At 40.8% G+C, this 18,721-nt stretch overlaps 2 protein-coding genes across 7 annotated transcripts in view; one reads left to right on the top strand and one right to left on the bottom strand.

The window, feature by feature from the left end:
- Positions 1 to 18,721, bottom strand: part of gad3 (glutamate decarboxylase 3) — a 36,313-nt gene that overhangs the window by 14,160 nt on the left and 3,432 nt on the right. The window contains exons 1-3 of one of the 6 annotated variants that reach the window (XM_053486453.1): positions 16,413 to 16,463; positions 16,082 to 16,188; positions 2,252 to 2,393 (exon numbers count right to left, since the gene is read on the bottom strand). In XM_053486453.1, coding sequence (XP_053342428.1) covers positions 2,252 to 2,378 — 127 coding nt within the window. In that variant the 5' untranslated portion in view covers positions 2,379 to 2,393; positions 16,082 to 16,188; positions 16,413 to 16,463. Of the gene's footprint in view, positions 1 to 2,251; positions 2,394 to 6,448; positions 6,551 to 11,106; positions 11,197 to 16,081; positions 16,245 to 16,412; positions 16,464 to 18,721 lie in introns of those variants that run through there. The other 5 variants (XM_053486449.1, XM_053486454.1, XM_053486455.1 and 2 more) reach the window with 5 other exon arrangements.
- On the top strand, positions 11,673 to 13,432 carry mc4r (melanocortin 4 receptor). Its single transcript, XM_053486456.1, has one exon. It carries the CDS (start codon positions 11,882 to 11,884, stop codon positions 12,896 to 12,898), a length of 1,017 nt encoding a protein of 338 aa, XP_053342431.1. The 5' UTR covers positions 11,673 to 11,881; the 3' UTR covers positions 12,899 to 13,432.

Below are 18,721 nucleotides of genomic sequence, written 5' to 3'. Positions count from 1 at the left end.
CCAACCCATCAAGACAGAGACTCGTCCACCCCAAAGATGGGACACCAACCCAAAACAAGAGCAATACATCATACATTAAAGACATTAAAGATGAACCAACACAGAAAGAGCAACAGCTTAGTGCCTGAATCAACAGTCTACCTTCGCCTGAAGGACAAAGGAGACACATTTGAGAATGAGAATGTACAAATGGTGGACAGAGAGCAAGAGGTAAAACAAGCCATCTACATACGAATGGAAAATCCTTCTCTCGTCAAAGATGGAGGCCCAACCTGTGTCCTATTTTTCATGCTGGCCTTTCATCCATCCCCAGGAAGATCAAGACCTCTTCACAGGTCCACCAGGAAAGCCCCCCTAACGACTCTCCCTCCTCTATCTTCTTGTCTTTCTCCATTGCTGTTACTTCTTAACAACTCTCTCCCCCCTACTCTCTAACGACTCTCCCTCCTTTTCCCACCTACTCCTTTGTTCACGTCACGAGCCTTTTCAGACATCGGAAGATGCAAATATGTGGAACTTATACCAAGACTGAAGAAGCTACTTGGATGAGTAGTGAAACGTTTCTACCTAATACGAAGGTAGTCTTGCTGACATGACTGAACTCCAAGATAACCTCTACTGGATGACTGAGAATCTTCATCTTCATCTGTGATCCAAGTTATGCAGGTTTGGGTTCTAAACCTGTTAGTCCATCTAAAAGAGGCGTGTCATTTAAAGCAGTCACCCCTGTACGCGATATTCAGGTGAAGTGATAACTCTTAGGAAGCTGCACATCCAGCACTTCACTGTTGAACTCCTAAACTACTTGCATAAAACCTCCGGTGGCATAAATAAATGCATTTTTTTTTTTTACATATTTCTTCTGGACCTAGACGTACTTATTAACATGTCAGATCTTCTAACACTTCCAGATTGAAGTCAGAGTTGAAGTATTTGCCTTCTGAGCTGATTTTATTAGATGCACAGAGATAAAAGTCTCCCGGCTTGCGGACTTTGCATACATCTCTATTCATGAGATTCTAACTGGAGTTCATCCAAAACCACTCTAAAGACAAAAGACAGGAATGGCTCGAGACTTCACAGGTGTCCTGTTGTCCGTCTTTTTTTCTTTTAACTCTTTTGATTGAGATCCTGTTTGACGTGACACCCATTGTGGGCGAAGCTGTAAAAGTGTTTCTATGGCAGTAGTTTATTGTTCTAGTTGTTCTAGTTCAACTCTATAGTATCAGACAACCTTATCGGCAATTCCACGGAATGCTAACTCATGATTAAACATGATTGAATAAGTATTAGATTTTTTTTTCTCGGAACAAAGGGCTTTCAAATGCGTCAAACAGGATAAAAAGTTATTCAGCTGGGAAATATTACGGCAGTAACAGATGATCAAATTTCGCATTAGTGTAAGTAAACAAATGTAAATCCAGTTAATAAACTGAAATGTCGTCTGTGGAAAGACATTCGGATGATGGCTGTAGAAGTAATTTCCCAAGTGTGTGGCTTTTTTTTCATGGTACACTGACAACACTATGCCGAGTCTCTAAAAGTTTTGAGAGCTCAGATAATGAATGGCCTAGACTAACAGATAAAGTCTCATATAGCCAGGCTTGGTAAGCAAAAGAACATCTCAGACAAAAATTTGAGAATCCTGACATATACACTATATAGACAAAAGTATTTGGCCGAATCTGCAGTGACATTGTATCCAAACAGACACTGATGGTCAGGCACTGATGTTGGACGAAAAGGCTTGGCTTGCGATCTCCATTCCAGTTCATCCCAAAGGTGCTCGATGGGGTTGAAGTCACAGGGCTCTGTGTTCAGTCCAATTAAGTTCTTCTACACTGAAATTAATCGACGTACCTTTTCCTAGTACACTACAGACTTCGGGTGCTTCCACAGGTAAAAATCAAGTGGCTTTAGTTTTGTTTAGAATAAAAAAAAAAATAAAAAAAAAATGTCTGTGAAATGTCTTGGAGGACTTGTTAATTCGCCCTGCATTTGGGACACCCTGTGCCGTGTGTCTTTTTAGTTATTACTTAGTGCACCAGGGCACAGCCATTTTGGAATAGAAAAGGGCCTTCACCAAACTGTTGCCACAAAGTTCAGTGAAGTATAACATTATCCAAGATGTCTCGGTATCCTGAAGCATTAAGATTGCCCTTCACCAGGGATAAGGGACCTGATTGATTAAAACAACTGAATGCAATGGAGTTTTTCAGCACTAATCTTGATGCACCGTGACACGCCTCACCTTTGCCGTGGACGCTGCTGAAGTCGTTGACGCCGCAGCCTCCGTCAGCCTGCTGAGTGTTTTTAAACCGATCTCCATCTTGCTTGCTCCAGCTCAGGAGTCCGCTCATGTTCCGTCCTATTTCCATCGGACTCCTTGAATTCTGTAAGAAAAGTTCGTCAAAATATTATTAACATTATAGCATCACAGAACACGCTCCACACTCGCACGTGATATACTGATGATGTCTGGAGTTACACGTGTGATGTCATTTTGTTCCTTTAAAGGTCCCATATGTTTCACTTCTATTTTAACCTCCTTAATGCATAATTTCTGTGTCTGTGTTAAAGAGCTGCTGCTGAGCAACGAAATAGGGGCGGGGCTTGTCCTATATGAGGTCACAATCACCAAAAGAAAAAAGGCAACACCAAAAAAAAAAAAGAAGCAGAAAATGCTTGTTTTTCTAACTTATTTGTTTGTATGTGTACATCTGAATAAATAAATACATGATTAAAATGTATAGTTTGCATATTAGCTAAAAGATTCAAATGATGTACTTTTTTTCTGGTACACAACAGCCTTCAGGTGACCCCACGAGGGGAAACTCAATCAGAAGGAGAACTCTCTGTATATAAACTATGAGTTGTCTCGGAGGACATTATGCAATACTTTCATTGGTATTTCGGCTGCTCCTGGCATTATTATGTAACACGAAGGTCTTAATTCGCCCTGCGTTTGGGACACCCTGGGCCGTGCGTATCCTTGTTGAGTGCGAAAAACTCTTTTTTGATGATTTTCTTTTGGAAAATCATCTTTTATCACATTACATTGATCTTTTATCTGATCTTTTATCACATTACATTGCTCCAACGGTATTTCACAGTCAATGCAAAAAAACAAGAACAGCAACAATGATAACAATATAATTTGTTACCCATAAACGCAAGCTGTCTATCATGAGTCACTCCCTTCGGATAAAAGCATCTGACAAATGCGGAAATAAAACGCTTTTTAAACAACAACTTAATTCTACAAGTAGCAAAATTAAGGATTTTCTAATATACATTATTAAAGAAAGAGACGTTGCATTTACGTTGATTTAAAGATTTGCTAGTCACATTATCTCCTGGCCTTCCTGCATCGCGTCACTTCACAAATGATGGTTTGCACAAACGGAGATTACCCTGAACATGCTGGAATCATTATCTTCCATCTTTGTTTTTATTTATTTATTTCATTATGCACGCATCAGTATTCCTGATTCATGTTTACTGCTCACCGTCAGCTGCTTAATTGTTTCAGGTTGCTTAAAATCTAGCAAAGTCAGCACACGTTTATTTGCATCTAAATGAGGATGAATGAAGTGAACCGTATTAATAAGGATGAAGCAAAAAAAAAAAAAAGAAAGGAAAAGAAAAGAAAAAAAGCTCTGGATGTTGAAACAGGGTTGTTTTTGTACATCAAAAAAAAAAAATCGGTAAAGCAGGTTTGATGTAAAAGATGAGGAGGACGTTACGGTATGCGCTCTTCCAGAGGACCTCATGATGCATTCTCATGGCTTTAATTTCCCATCTATATGCAGATAACATAGAATTTGTTCGACATTGTAACCGCCTTTACATCTAAAGAGAACAAGTAAACCAGACGCCTGTTTTTTGTAAGTTTTTTTTTATTCCAGTTTCATACACCGGAGAGCCTTTTCAGCGCAAATCAATTCAAAACTTGACTCCTGCTATGCGAGTATGATTGAAGTCAAAAACCTCATGTTTCTTTGAACCATACTTACCCACGCCCTGACACGCTCAAATTTAGCGGATCGATTCGCCATTCACGTCCAGACCCGAGTGCCAAAGGGGGGATTTAACAAAGGACAGCTTCAAGAAAAGCACTTATAAAAGGCATGAAGTGTTAGTCGTATATACCAGGGAATACGAATGTGGGGGAAAAACCATTTAAACCGGAGAAAAAGGAATAATCAAAATGTCATTCCACGTTTCTCTGTTATTCAGGAACTAAAAGAGAAAACGCTGATGTAATTTTACATGGTAAAGGAGAGGAATCTGAAATGTTCCACGAGCTCTTTAGTTTTCAAGGTTATTAGTGACCCGTGACTCAGAAACCTTTCTTTTTTTGTTCATTAATTCATTCATCTTTTATGGGGTGTGATGGACTTTGGATCTTATCTCAGGAATGAACTGGGCATGAGGTGGGAATACAACCTTAATGGGATTGCGGTTCATCACAGGATAACATTCACACATTCGCTCATGCTTAGGGGCAGGTAAGGGGCAGTTTGCCCCCCCCCTCCCCCGCCCCCACTCATTCACAGTAGTTATTGTTATCTGTTTTCACTGATGTCATCGCATCCACCTCTGTATCTGATTCAATCCGTGCCTGAGTACATCATATCACCTTTTCAAGAAACGGCTCCCGAGTCTGTAACGATTGTGTTCTCACTGATCAACAAGAACCAGAGTTTGGGGTGAAGTGTTCTCGGAAACAATTCTGTTTTTTTTATTTTCTTTATTTATGATAACGCTTGCTACACTAATTAATATTAACAAAGCTTACATTTCTGAAAACATTATTTTTCTCTTTTAAGTTTCTCAAATCAGAGCTGAGACTCGCAAACCGACTCGTTTCACTTTCACACTTCCTCGTGCATGTCATAAAAACAATTCCGTAAACATTGCAAATTCTTTTATATTCCATATGCATTCATGCAAATCATTTTGCACAGCTGTCTACTGTTTACTACGGATCAGTTCCTCAGTCAAAATGCAATGCACTGCTTCTCTTCTGAACGGTTTCACAACCCAAATGGCCAGAACATCGGTTCACTGTTGAGTCATTTAATGCAGAATAAGAAGAATCGATAATCTCTCGAGCTTATTTTCTGTATATGTGTCCTACACTGATGACTCAGTCCCATGTTTAAAGCCTTAGATCAACTAACAATGAAGCGGTTCTCTTGAATAGCGGGCTGCCGTGGATGTGGTACGGACGACATCACAGCAGGCGGGATAAGACACTTATTAGGGTTCCTTCGGTGCTGCATGGTGATGTGGAAAGTCTCGAGGTTTAGTAAGAATGTGCTGTAAGTCTTTATACCACACTGCAGGTAGACGTCTGCCTAAGGGGTGTTTCCTGTGTTTACACGTCTGACCCAGTTTTTGTTTTTCGTTGTCACACGTCATTATCATTTTTAATTTCTGTATCGCGATGACGCGGCCTGTCGACAAATTACTCAGTACAAAGTATTTAGTACAAAGTGTAAAAAGTGAATCCTGTCCAATTTTGTTCAAATCGATCTTCAGCACACAGTAATGCTCGTGTTTGTGCGTGCAGGTAAAAGTGCAGCCAGTCATTGTCATCAAATATTAGCTGTAGTTTTTTATTTTGATCAGAAATAAACCCGCCGTGATACTGACCACACGCCTATCCTAAAACAAGGATTTATTGTTTTGATGACACCGACAGGCTCACCGACAGAAATATTTACTTTTGAGAGATAGCCTAAGGACTTCTGAGCAAGTTAAAGGTTTTTGCAGGTCGTCCATCGGGTTTGTTCGTTTTGCTCAAAAAAAAAAAAGCTTAAAAAATGTGACTGACGAAAAACTGTGATTAACTGTAAATAATAATAACAAAACAAAGACAACATTTTTTTTTTTTAAATTGTGCCGTTAATACATTATTGCACCCTTAACAACTGCAAACTCACAAACTGCAAAATTTACAGCGATTATATTCATCAAAAAAAGAAAAAAAGTTGGTGTAAAGAACGACTGAACCTTGTGATTAAGCAGCGCAGACGGTGCAAGTCGTGTGAGTAAACAAAAACAGCTGATCATTTGTGAAATTCAAGCTGAACCTGATGAATGACGTATTGCAGATCTGTGCTGCTAAAGCATGCAGATCTGCATCATGAAATATTCCTACATAGCGCTCGATCACTTAGGAATTATCTCCCTTGTCTAGAGTTTTAGTTTAAAAGATGTTACATCACGAGTTGTAAAAAAAAAAAAAAAAACTTTTGTTGAAGTTACTTATCTTATAAATGCCCGGATTTATTTTCTCTTATATATATATACATATAATATATTTTATATATATATGAAAAAACACAACTTTTAAAACAACAGACTCCTATTAAACTTATTACAAAATTATAAAAAGAGACTTAAATAACTGATTGTTGGAGAAATAAATTAAACTCACCGTTCAAGCAGAAAATGAATTACTGTAATCGTCACGCTTGAAAGTCAAAACACTGTCTGTCTGCGGATACAAAGAGTCACGCTTAAATCAGCTCTCCAGCTGAAACCTAATCCCTTATGCAAAAGCACCTGGGTGTGTCTCTCTCTCACCTGCTCTGTGATCCCGGGGCAGGAGGGCGGAGCTAGGGGCATTGAGGTTTTTTTTTATTTATTTTTCTAGCAAACGGCTGTTATTGTGTGTGTGTGTGTGTGTGTGTCTGTGCATGTGTGTCTGTGTTTGTGTGTATGGTTGTGTAAACAAGTGACTTTTCATCCTAAAGGTTAAAGTTACATAAACCGAACATATTTCTGCCAGAGAATCAGTTTTATAATAAATCATTTTCAGTCTACTTCACCTAATGGCCGAGTGGAAATCGCTAAAAGGACACGAGTCCCTACACTGCACTTAAGCTCTGAATTAAACCGGTAAAAGCACCGGATAATAGACGGGTATGTTTTGAAGAGCGCTTGGGGGTGGGGGTGGGGGGAGGGGGATGGTGAGGGGGGTTGATGGTTGGTGGTAGCGATCTGCAGAGAGAAACCAGCAAGGCGCGTTATAACGCGTTGTCGTTTCTATAGCAGCGGCTCATCCAGACAGCAGACGTTCCTCATAATCGTGGTTTCAGACCCTCCTGGAGTCTGCAGAAGTAAAGCTGTAACTTTTCCAACATTTTGAGGAAGCACAGAGGAGTTCACACTTCCTCGGGTAACATGACAAACCGAACCGCAATTCTGTTTTGTTACTGTGACTTCAAGAAAAACAACAACAAAAACAACAACAACAACAACAACAACAAAAGACATTCTACAGCGTTAGACGTAGCTGTTAGTAGATGAGATGCACAAGTTGCTCATTTTAAATCCATTAAAACCCAAGATCTGTGCCGGCAACACAGCGAAACTACATGTCCTTATATGGAAGAGCTGCGGGTACACACTCCAAACTGTGTATTTGGGTTTTGGGAAACGTCCAGTAGAACAAAAGTTATTATTACTTGTATATTATACTAACAGAATATGGGAATGACGTCAAAAAAATGTAGAACTTTAGAATTTTGAAAATTATTATTACTATTATTTGGTCACAGAAAGAACCAAAAACAACCGAAATAAAACAATGTGTCCGTGTGTATCTGTGCTATTTCTCTCCCGATGTGACCCACTTTTGAATTTCTTGCTCAGTCACGTTTGTACACTTGGATAAAATGAGGTTCATCATATCAGCTGAAAAACAGGATATGTCTCTCTATACAGCAGAATCCTGAGCCCTATACAGTATATGTTTATTATAATAAATAATGTATCACGATAATGTTTATCATGTTTACAAAACAAATGATGTTTGAGATGCTTTGATCTTTACAGCAATTAAACTGTAATCGTTGGTAAACTGCTGAGATACGAGAGGAATAAATCACTTTACATGTCCTAATGTACTGCTACAGTATAGTCTTAAACCTGATTAATTTTCTCTCCAAACTGATTTCTGTAATAACAAGATGCTATTATTTTAAAGGATAAAAAAAAAAAAACAGAAAAAACTATTTGTTATTAACAAAGAAAATTAGCTGTTATGTTTAGCATTGTCATAGAAACTAGGGCAAAGTGGTTCATCCAGTGCTTTATTTGAAATGGGTGTGTGTGTCTGTGTGTGTCTGTGTGTGTGTGTGAGAGAGAGATGCAGACATACAGGACTGGTTTTTCTAATTCTGGTTGTCTATAAAACTAAACGTACTGGAATATCTACATTAAACCTTTATGATTGACAGAACTTTATACCACACACACACACACACACACACACACACACACACACCGGCATTAAAAACAATATCATAAATACACTGAAATGAAAATGAATTCACTCGGGATGACAGATCATATCTGGATTTCATGCATCAGAGACGCCAGAAACCTCAGCGCAACTGAATATGAGACATTTTGTCCCACACGAAGATAACAATTTTATTTTTTTAAATTTGTGGATCCTAATTGTGGATGATTACAGTCTGGTTTCTGGGGAAATGGCTCAACTTGTCATGTCTAGAAGTATGAGGGGCGTTCAAATCAAACAGGGACTTGTGATGAAATTCCTGGTGAATAAAGACGCAAAAGCTAATTGGCATTTCCAGAAGACATTGAGCACAGTAAGGTGATGAGACTGTTAGTCTCAGTAAAACATTTAAATTGTAAAAAAAAGTCCATACGTCTGAGGACGACGATAATCCTGACCCCGGAGGTGGCTCGGAGCTCACTGCAGTCGTTTACGTTCAGCACCACTTGCACGTTCCACTTGACCTCGACTGGGAGTCATTGCCACATCCCTGTACAACCCTGACCTCAGTCCAAGCCTCTTCGGAAAAGGAGTTCCCGAGAGGCCAGTGTGTCAGACGTCAATCGGACTTGATACAATCAGATTCTCCCTTGATGGAGTCCAAGCGCTAGTGAAACACTGGAATAAGTGCATTAGTGTAGCATAGAGACATAAAGGGAGTTTTTACTCTCAGGACTGTGTTCTGTTTGTTATTGTCAGGTTTTATAACAGGATGAGAACCCCCTCATTGTGCTTTCTGACTCCTCACGTGCTAAAGCCTGCATCCAGACGAATATACATACAAACAGCTCGTGTCTGTGGAACCCTTTTGTTTAACTTTTCGGTTTCCTATCGTCTGTCTGTCTCCGGGTCTCTCCATGACTGACATGTTAACGACTGGTCACATCACGTTTACATTACGGCATTTGGCAGACACCCTTATCCAGAGCGACTTACATTTTTATCTAATTCTTATCTTCTTATACATCTGAGCAATTGAGGGCCTGACTCAAGGACAATTTGGGACCTTTTGAACCGTAATCCAATCCGATCCAATCTTAACCCCTGAGCTATAGTGCCGACCCTCCATGTGGATGTACAGGATATATGTGACACAAGGCACCTGGCCAATAAAAGCTTAAATATGCTCCGTTTGATGATAATAAACTTGTTAGTGAGTGTCCTGAGTGCATGTGTGTTTGTTCGTCTCTCCAGGTTGAAACATCCGCCGTCGCTGTGTGTTGGCGAAACAAGCAACAATTCTTTATCTTTTAATTTATCTTAAATTGTAACAATCCGGACACTCTTCTATGTTCAACCTGCAAAATCAAAAGTCCCGTTTTGACTCGAACACCCATGTGATTTTTGATGCTGAGCTCTTTGATCCGATTGAAACAAAAATAATAAAACAATGTCTGGATAATACAGCTCAGAGAACAGGCGGTGTGCTTGAGGGAAAACTTTTTTCCCCATGTTTGTATTGGCCGGGGCTTGAACAAACCAATTACCCCCCCGTCCCATCCTTCCGTCCCCCACCTGTCCCTGTCCCCTGTCCTCCCCTGTGGCCTGAACCAACAGGAATTCATTTACATCACACAGACGAGACACTAAAAGGGCGCATTTGGAAAAGCAGTAAAACAGAAAAAGCAATATGTGTGTGACCTGTGTTAACTACCTTGTTTAAGATTTTTTTTTTAAATGTATAATGTAAAGGTTATGAATTTCAAGCTCATTTTACGAGAGGCGGTTATAAAATTCATATTATATTTTCGTAAGAAAAAAAAAATAAAAATATTTGCCCAAATTATGTCTCCTGGAAATGATTTCCGTTATAGTTCCCCATGATGCTGCTAAAAGGTCAAAACTAAAGTGATGCACCTGTTTAAAATAATGTAAGCGGCAGCACATTCAGCTCACGAAACAGTGAAACTCGCGGGAGACTCCGGGTACGAAATTCCCATCTCATCCCTCCTGCACCCCCGCACCCATTTTTTCATTACCTAATTTTTTCTTTGCAATAATAACATTTTTATGACCACCCCTTGTATAAATAAACTGTATCTTTAGATTTGATCCCTGGGGGTATGCAAACTTTTGCATTGAGTGATGTACTGATGCAATGGTGCCGAATTTTAAAATTATTCCTCGAGTGAAAAATAAGTGCTAAAACTAGGTAATAATCGATAATAAATAAAATCCGTCTGGAGATTCTTTAAAAAAAAAAAAAAAGTGAAATAAACAACTCCGTATTAACGATTGGACAACGATTTTTCCTGTATGTTTATTTAATGAGGTGCTGAGTCGATGGAGTGTCCCTGTACATCACGTCCCACGTCCTTCCATATGAAGAGCTGTTGCTATGGGAACGCTAAAACGATATGAACGAGCACATTATTATCCACCTGTGATCCAAATGAGAGCTGGCACTGGTGTCAGAGCTGCTGTAGAGAAAACTAATCAACAACCACACACCGAGCTGTGGTCTAAAAAGAGAAAAGTTAATCATTGATTCTGTAAGCTTTTTAAAAACATTAAAAGATCGATTCTGAATTTTGACAAAGACGAGCATGTTAACGGCGGTGTTGCTCATGCCGATCGTTCTGGGATTAGTACCGCTGCTGTTAACGAATTACTAACATCGCACAGGTGTTTCATTGTCTAATTGATACATCACAAATCCTATTAACAGCGTAATGACAACAACAAAGGCTCTCCTATTGATCTAATGGCATGGTGTATTCTAAACCTATCCACCCGGGGCTATAATGCAGTTTGTTCCGGTCTAACAGTACAAGCACTTCACTCACTTTAATAAAATCCTGCCACGTATCGAGCTGGAAAAGACGGAGGACACCGGCTGCATCGAGAGTGCCACACGTCCTCGGTTTAATCTCTTCTTTTCACTTAGAGCTTGAGAAAGGACGAGCGCAGGCTGTGTGATCAGTGAGGCAGTGCGAGGACGAGAAGAAAAGAGGAAGAAGGACAGATCTGGGATGGCTAGTGCACAGTTCTCGTTAAAGAGAGAGAGAGAGAAAGAGAGAGAGAGAGAGAGATGCAGAATCCTGAATCGAATCCTGAAAGGTGACACATTTCTGTATGACAAGATCATAAGTCATCTGCTTATATGTATCTGGGTATAACTTATTATAATCCATCCTTGATACACAGTCTCTGATTGGCTGCTGGAGTTAGAGGAGGAGCCAGTGATTACAGTGCAGAACAGGGGCGAAGAGGGAAAGTGTCACTCTGCTAGAGGAATGCTCCGGAGAGCAGAGCAGGTGCACTACTTCAGATTCCTGCTCCTTCACCTTCTTTTATCTTTTATGCCTTTATGGTCACTTTCTCTCAACCTCAGTTCTCTTCGTTAAGGCTCTCTGCGCCTCCTTAGATGCTTTTCTTCAGCCTTCGAAAGTGTGCGAGGGTTTATTGATAAAAGCTGCTGGAAAAGCTCGCCGATGCTGGAGGATGACACGGTGCGCAGAGAAGCAGCATCTCTTTAGCTCAGATTTAGAGAGCGAAATAAAACTTAAAACTTAAATGAAGATGGAAAGAAGAGAGCCGTGGTGAGGATATCCTACAGACATGAACATTTTCGAGCACCACGGGCTGCACCATGCCCACCCGAACCACAGCCTGGGCGTGCAGATCGGAAACAAAGCCGCCTCCGGGGAAAGGAGCTCTGCGTCGGGATGCTACGAGCAGCTGTTGATCTCCACCGAGGTCTTCATTACGCTAGGGTTGGTCAGCCTTCTGGAGAACATCCTGGTAATCACAGCCATCATCAAGAACAAGAACTTTCACTCGCCCATGTACTTCTTCATTTGCAGCCTGGCGGTGGCCGACCTTCTGGTGAGTGTATCGAACGCGACGGAAACGGCAGTGATGGCGCTAATAACTAACGGCAACCTGACCATCTCCGGAGACGTAGTGAAAAGCATGGACAACGTATTTGACTCCATGATCTGCAGCTCGCTCCTGGCTTCCATTTGGAGTCTCCTGGCCATCGCCGTGGACCGCTACGTCACCATTTTCTACGCCCTGCGCTACCACAACATCATGACCCAGCGCCGGGCGGCAGTCATCATCGTATGCATCTGGAGTTTCTGCTCAGCATCTGGCGTACTCTTTATCATTTACTCCGAGAGCGCTACGGTCCTCATCTGCCTTATCAGCATGTTCTTCACCATGCTCGCGCTCATGGCATCGCTCTACGTGCACATGTTCCTCTTGGCGCGGCTTCACATGAAACGCATCGCCGCCTTGCCGGGGAACGGCCCTGTGTGGCAGGCGGCCAACATGAAGGCCGCGGTGACGCTCACCATCCTGCTCGGGGTGTTTGTCGTGTGCTGGGCACCGTTTTTCCTCCACCTCATTCTCATGATCTCTTGCCCCAGGAACCCGTATTGCGTCTGCTTCATGTCGCACTTCAACATGTACCTGATACTGATCATGTGTAACTCCGTGATCGACCCACTTATCTACGCCTTCAGGAGTCAGGAGATGAGGAAGACCTTCAGGGAGATCTGCTGCGGCTGGGCGTCGGGATGGAGCTGCAACTGGAGTTGCGTCGGCTTTAACGAGAGGCTCAACAGCTATTAGGTCAAAGATCACAAAGAATAAAGACGCTCGTTCGAAATAACCTGACCCGAAAGCTTTTAAATCACTTGTTTGACTTTGAACTGTGTATTTTCTGTTTTTTTTATTTATTTCTGCCTTTCCTGTCCTTTCCAAGAGGTGGGTTATGTTTGCTCTAAAATCAGGATACCTTCATGATTCAGAAGAAAAATCAATGCAGTCTTGCAGGGACGACCTGGAATCATTGTGATTAGTCGTTGTAACATATCGATTGAGGTAACTGTGGACTTTGTGTCAAACAGCCAGCTTCTTCCTAATGCCTAGATAATGTCTTAACCCTCATCGTCTCTCTGCTTAGATTTGTTCGCTGTAATCAAATGACGGATTTATATTGTGTCGATTCAAATAGCCGTGGCTCGCTACGCCACCTCAAGCTTACGTCCTTGCTTTTAAGTCCAGGCTGTAATACTGTGTATCACTGTGTAGAATATATTAATGAGTAATAAACCCTCGTTAAAAAATAACACCTAATAATCCATCATGGTTATTTTGTTTCACATTGGGACATGAAAGGAAACCAGCAATAGTGTTCGTGAGCAACGTGAGGACTCTGTGTTCTGTGTTTTTACAGCAAGATTTGATTATTCATTTCTGAGGGAAGACGGCAGGGTGTGACGCAGTTGATTCAGTCAGGATGGGATACACGGATAAAACCCAGGGTTGTGATGGGAAAATAATCAACAGCGATGTGGTGCGGTACAGCGGAGTCTTTCCAAACTTTCCACCCTGAAACTGATTCTTATTTTCTACAAACAGAAGCCGAGTATATTTTCTTTGTCCCTGTCTACTTTCATATAACTAATTATATTACAAAATTAATGTCTTTAAAAAGTAATCAGTTACATTACAGCGTTACTTTCTGATAAAAGTAACTAGCTTGAGTACTTTTCCATTGCAGAAAATAAATAACTCCTTTGTGATTCCTCATGCATGTTGTTTTAGTCAAGACCTTTATAATTATTCTACCATCATCATTCAGCGAAAGTTCAGCCCATAATCTGATAACTACTATTACCCCTATCTCACCTACGCGGTTTCACGCGGTGGCCGTAAGTACGGTTCATCATGATTCACTGCGAGTTTTTGCGCTGAGATTAGGTTTCCATCTTTCCGCGCGTCGGCCCCTGCAGACTTTTCAGAACTTCGCGAACGTCGTGCGGTCACTCGCGGCGGCTTACAGTGCCTAACACCCCTTTTTACCGCGAGTCAAACCGCATAGGTGAGGTAGGGGTATAACAGCAGGAATAACAGAGGGGGGGTGAACGAGTTATTGGGGTCAGGGTTTGTAGGACACACACACACACACACTAATAGAATGACTGCTGTCTGGCTGACGGATTACATAAATTGTCTGAATAACAGATTACATTAAAAAAAAATAACTGAGTACTTAAATGGCGAACCTAAAGCGTTAGATTACTCGTTACATAATCCAAGTACTCTAACGCATTACTTTGTTACGCCCAACACTGATCTCGACTTCACTTGAGTAGTTTTATTAGTGGATTCTTTAAAAAAAAAAAAAAAAAAAAATTTTACTCCATTACATCCTACAACAAGCATCCGTACTCCTACTTATGGCAGTGGTGGCTCAGAGGGCTAAGGCACTGGGTTACTGATCGGGAGGTTGGCAGTTTGATGCCCAGCTCCACCAGGTTGCCACTGTTGGGCCCTTGAGTGAGGCCCTTAAACCTATCTGCTCCAGGGGTGCTGTATCACCTCTGACCCTATTTATGCTGGGATATGTTTAGAAAGAATTTCACTGTGCTGTAATGTATATGTGACATATAAAGGCTTAACTTGACTACATTTCTAACCGCAGTGGCGTGTCAGTGTAGTGTCTGAAGCCACCTGCTGCCCTTCCTTTGAGGCATGACTAATAACATAAAAGGTATTTGAAATCAGAAGTGGTGTGAGTGGTTTCAGACAGCGACAAAAACAAAACAACACATTCACAGTCAGGATGGAAAGAGAGAGATTTTTTCAAACAACGGAAAAAGCCCTTAACTCGTGTGATATTTAAAGGTGAGCACTTCGGTACTTTTACTCAAGTAATTTGTAGTAAATTGAGGACTTCTACTTTTACTCGAGTAGTTTTTGCCCCAGGGAGTCTCTAAGTTACTCAAGTGCAGAATTTGTGTACTTTTTACAACTCTGGGAAAAGTACTCTCTTTTATTCCTCTATGACAAATGAGTTAACCAACACTTACATAAAAAAAGACACATCCGCATGTACCGCACATTTAACAATGCGGAGCGTCCACAACACATCACGACACAACACACAAGCGCATCACCAGCCCAAATAATAATAATACCTCTCAATATAAAGTTAATATGTCAATAACCAAATCTAAAAACTTAATGTTACAGCTTTACTTCTGATTGATACGCTGGAGAAACATTCCATAAAAGGAAATCCCACACTTCACTGCATCTATGATTAATTAAGTATGTTTATCATTAAACTTGGGTATTATTACTCATCCATCACGCGAGTCCTCATTTCAGAAACCAATATAACGCGAGTCACATGTTTCAAGAAGATTCAGTCCTGCGCATGACAGCATCTTCCTTACGGATGATCGAACTAATCTCAGCTAATCATCAGCCGTGCGTGAGTGAAAGTGGAAACACTGGTACTGTATGTGACAGGAGGACAAGGGGACAGGGGACAGGAGGACAAGGGGACAGGGGGACAGGAGGACAGGAGGCTCTCCACGACCAGGGATGGGAAGATGTGTAATACGGTGGAATGTTGTTTCTATAGTAACAGGTCAATAACTAGGGCTCAGATGTTGGACACATATTTATTTATTTATTTTGCTTTTTCATTGACGGGGCTTCTCGAAACCTTGAGAAGCTCGAGAACCTTCTGCCTGAACACTGAACAACCTTGAATTTTATTAATATCCTGTACTTTTGGTGCAAAGGATCCTGATGGTTCAGTAAAATGTTTTATAATATGCTGCTAAGTAAGATGAAATCCAAAGAGTTGTTTGTAATCTTTTTACGGTCCTCATTCAGCACATTAAACACACATTCCTCATTTGTCTCTTTACTGTTTAACTAACAAGTGTTGGAGCTTTGTCCTTCACACTTTATACAGAACTCAATAAGCCCAAAATAACACAATTCGCTGCTTACTTTTATGATTAGTTGAAAGTTTTTAGCCCAGTCGAAACTATTCTTGCGGTAACCATGGGAACGCTACAAAGGCTGGATGCTTCACTGATGAGAAATTCCACAATTTTCTGGAATTGAACAGAAGCCAAAGAGGAGGAAGAGATTTTAGTTAAATGAAATAAAATATTTTTTCATAATATTATAATAATGCTTTTTATATAATTAGAATATAATCCATTCTTCAGTTAAAAAAAAGGCTAATCCAGAATAAAGGTACAGAGAAACATTTAAAATCCTCCCAAAAAGTTAAAGTTAAATAGTTATGTGATTTGATGGTCAGGTGTCCACATACTTTTATCCATTTCAATTATTTTTTAGAAACTATGCTTTTTTCTCAGCAGCACTGTGGCTTAGCGGTTAGCACTGTCGCCTCGCACCTGCAGGGTCCGGGTTCGATTCGCACCTCGGGGTGCGAAGTTTGCATGTTCTCTCCGTGCTTGGTGGGTTTCTTCCAGGTTCCCAAAGACAAACAGGTTAGTCTAATTACATTTAGGCATTTGGCAGACGCTCTTATCCAGAGCGACTTACATTTTTATCTCATTATACATCTGAGCAGTTGAGGGTTCCTTGTCCAGGGTGTACCCCACCTCATGCCCTAAGTCTCCTGGGATAGTCTCCAGGCCCATGTGACCATGGACACATGTCGAGGATAAAACGGTATAGACGATGAGTGGGTGAGTGCTTTCTTCTTTAATTCTCTAGTAATGCCTTATGGCTCCATTGGTTGAGGCTCGTTCGTGAGTTAGTGACCGAAATGTCGGGGTTTGAGCCCCAGCACCGCCAATCTACCACTGTTGAGCCCTTAAGCAATGGCCTTTAACCTTATCTGCTTCAGGGTCGCTGTATCCTGGACGAACCTGCACTCTGACCCCAGCTTCCTTTAGATGGTTAAGATACCTACAGGAGCAAACACCCTAGAGCAGCCTTTTCCAACCTTAACAAAACTGTGAATCCAGTTTGAAATGTGTAACAAATTTCACACTGATTACATCACATGACCTTGTTTTTATTACTTCTGGTCACTTTGTAATGGTCAATACTAAATCAGAAATAATTGGGAAATCATAAATGGGAATTTTAAACCTTACTACAAAACTGAAAAGTAAAAACTTTTAATTAATTAATTTACTTTTTCTAAACTAGATGTGCCTCTGACTTTGTTCATGTGGAATGTAATTCTTCTTCTTCTTCTTTTTCTTTTTTTGTCTTTCGGCTATTGCACCCTCATTAGCGTGTTTTTTAAATTTCTGTAGAATTATGGAATTAAGTAAAGTTTTTACGTGTTACCATGAAGTGTGCTGAGTGAAGGTATGAGATCGTGTTTATTAAGTAGATTTCAACTGCACTCGTATTAAAAAAGTACAGCGCCATCTGTTGATTTTTGAAAGGAACATGATTTTTCCTAAGTTGATTTTTTTAATGATATAATTTTCCATTTAAATTTCAAAGGCCGATTGCAATGAAACAAAGACGAACAGATAAAACAAAGACAGACAAAAATACCCAAAACCACCTTGATGTCACTCTGACCTACAGTATACATTATAACAGGCTAACTTATGTTTAAGCAGCTACAACCATTCGTCCCCCCACCATCTTAATTTTTGTCTTTTTTGAAGTTAACAAGCTTTCATGTGAACCACAAAAAAAACTTTCTTTCCTAAAACATCTGAAAACCCCTGAGTGTTACAGAGCGCTAAACGCTAGCGATGTACACGTAAGCCAACTCCCCCCCGAAATGACCTGTTACCATAGAAACGATAACGTATTAGATGGAGCGCATTAATATACTGTACACACATCTGTGCTTTGTAGCTGCACTTCTGCTATAGAGAATAAATCAACATGGACTGGATCGGAGATCCGACAGCAGTGAGGTGTAATGTGTGCGAAGTCCATCCTCTGAGAACAACTGTTAGAGCGTTTCTCTTCATCTCCACCCACATGTTCTCTCTCACTCATTATACTGCAACAGCTGTTCTCTCTCTCTCTCTCACACACACACACACACACACACATTCCTTTAGCATTACACGCACTAATAAGTTCTCATCGAGGTTCTCGCCAGCAGTGACCTATCGATCTCCCGCTTGCTGCATCGCCTCTGCAATTTTCCCGAATGACCTCCGGGTGACCTTCTGTAAAGCTTCTGCTTACAAGTACTCCCATATTCCTCAGGATGGTGTAACAGAGGTTTGCGGTAAGTGTAGTAAGTGTTACATCATCCTGAAAAATACAGATTAAAAAGTTCCTGGTAACTTAAGAAACTTTAAAAGCATTAATGTTTCCTTTAAACTCTTTACAGTGTTACTGTGGCATGCGAATGCCCCGCCCCCCACCTTTTTGCACCCTAAAAACTGAAATTTTGCAAGAAATGAGCCTCGGCAGAACAAAGCATCTTCGGCATATGAGCGACTGAACCGAACCGAACCGACCGACGTCACGCGGACGACCAGGAGACGCTCAAAACCTGTTTGCTTCGTTGGAAACACAAACAAAGCGAGTTCACATATTTTTTATTTTAATTTTTTTAGCTTTTTGTGCAAGATTTAGTAAAGACGTAGCACCACGAATGGTATCAAGGACGGTAACAAAGAAAAT

The sequence above is a fragment of the Clarias gariepinus genome, chromosome 25 (assembly GCF_024256425.1).
Source record: "Clarias gariepinus isolate MV-2021 ecotype Netherlands chromosome 25, CGAR_prim_01v2, whole genome shotgun sequence".
NCBI classification, from domain to species: domain Eukaryota; kingdom Metazoa; phylum Chordata; class Actinopteri; order Siluriformes; family Clariidae; genus Clarias; species Clarias gariepinus.
The sequence above is the reverse complement of the archived record's forward strand: the minus strand, read 5'-3'. Positions and strand labels throughout refer to the sequence as shown.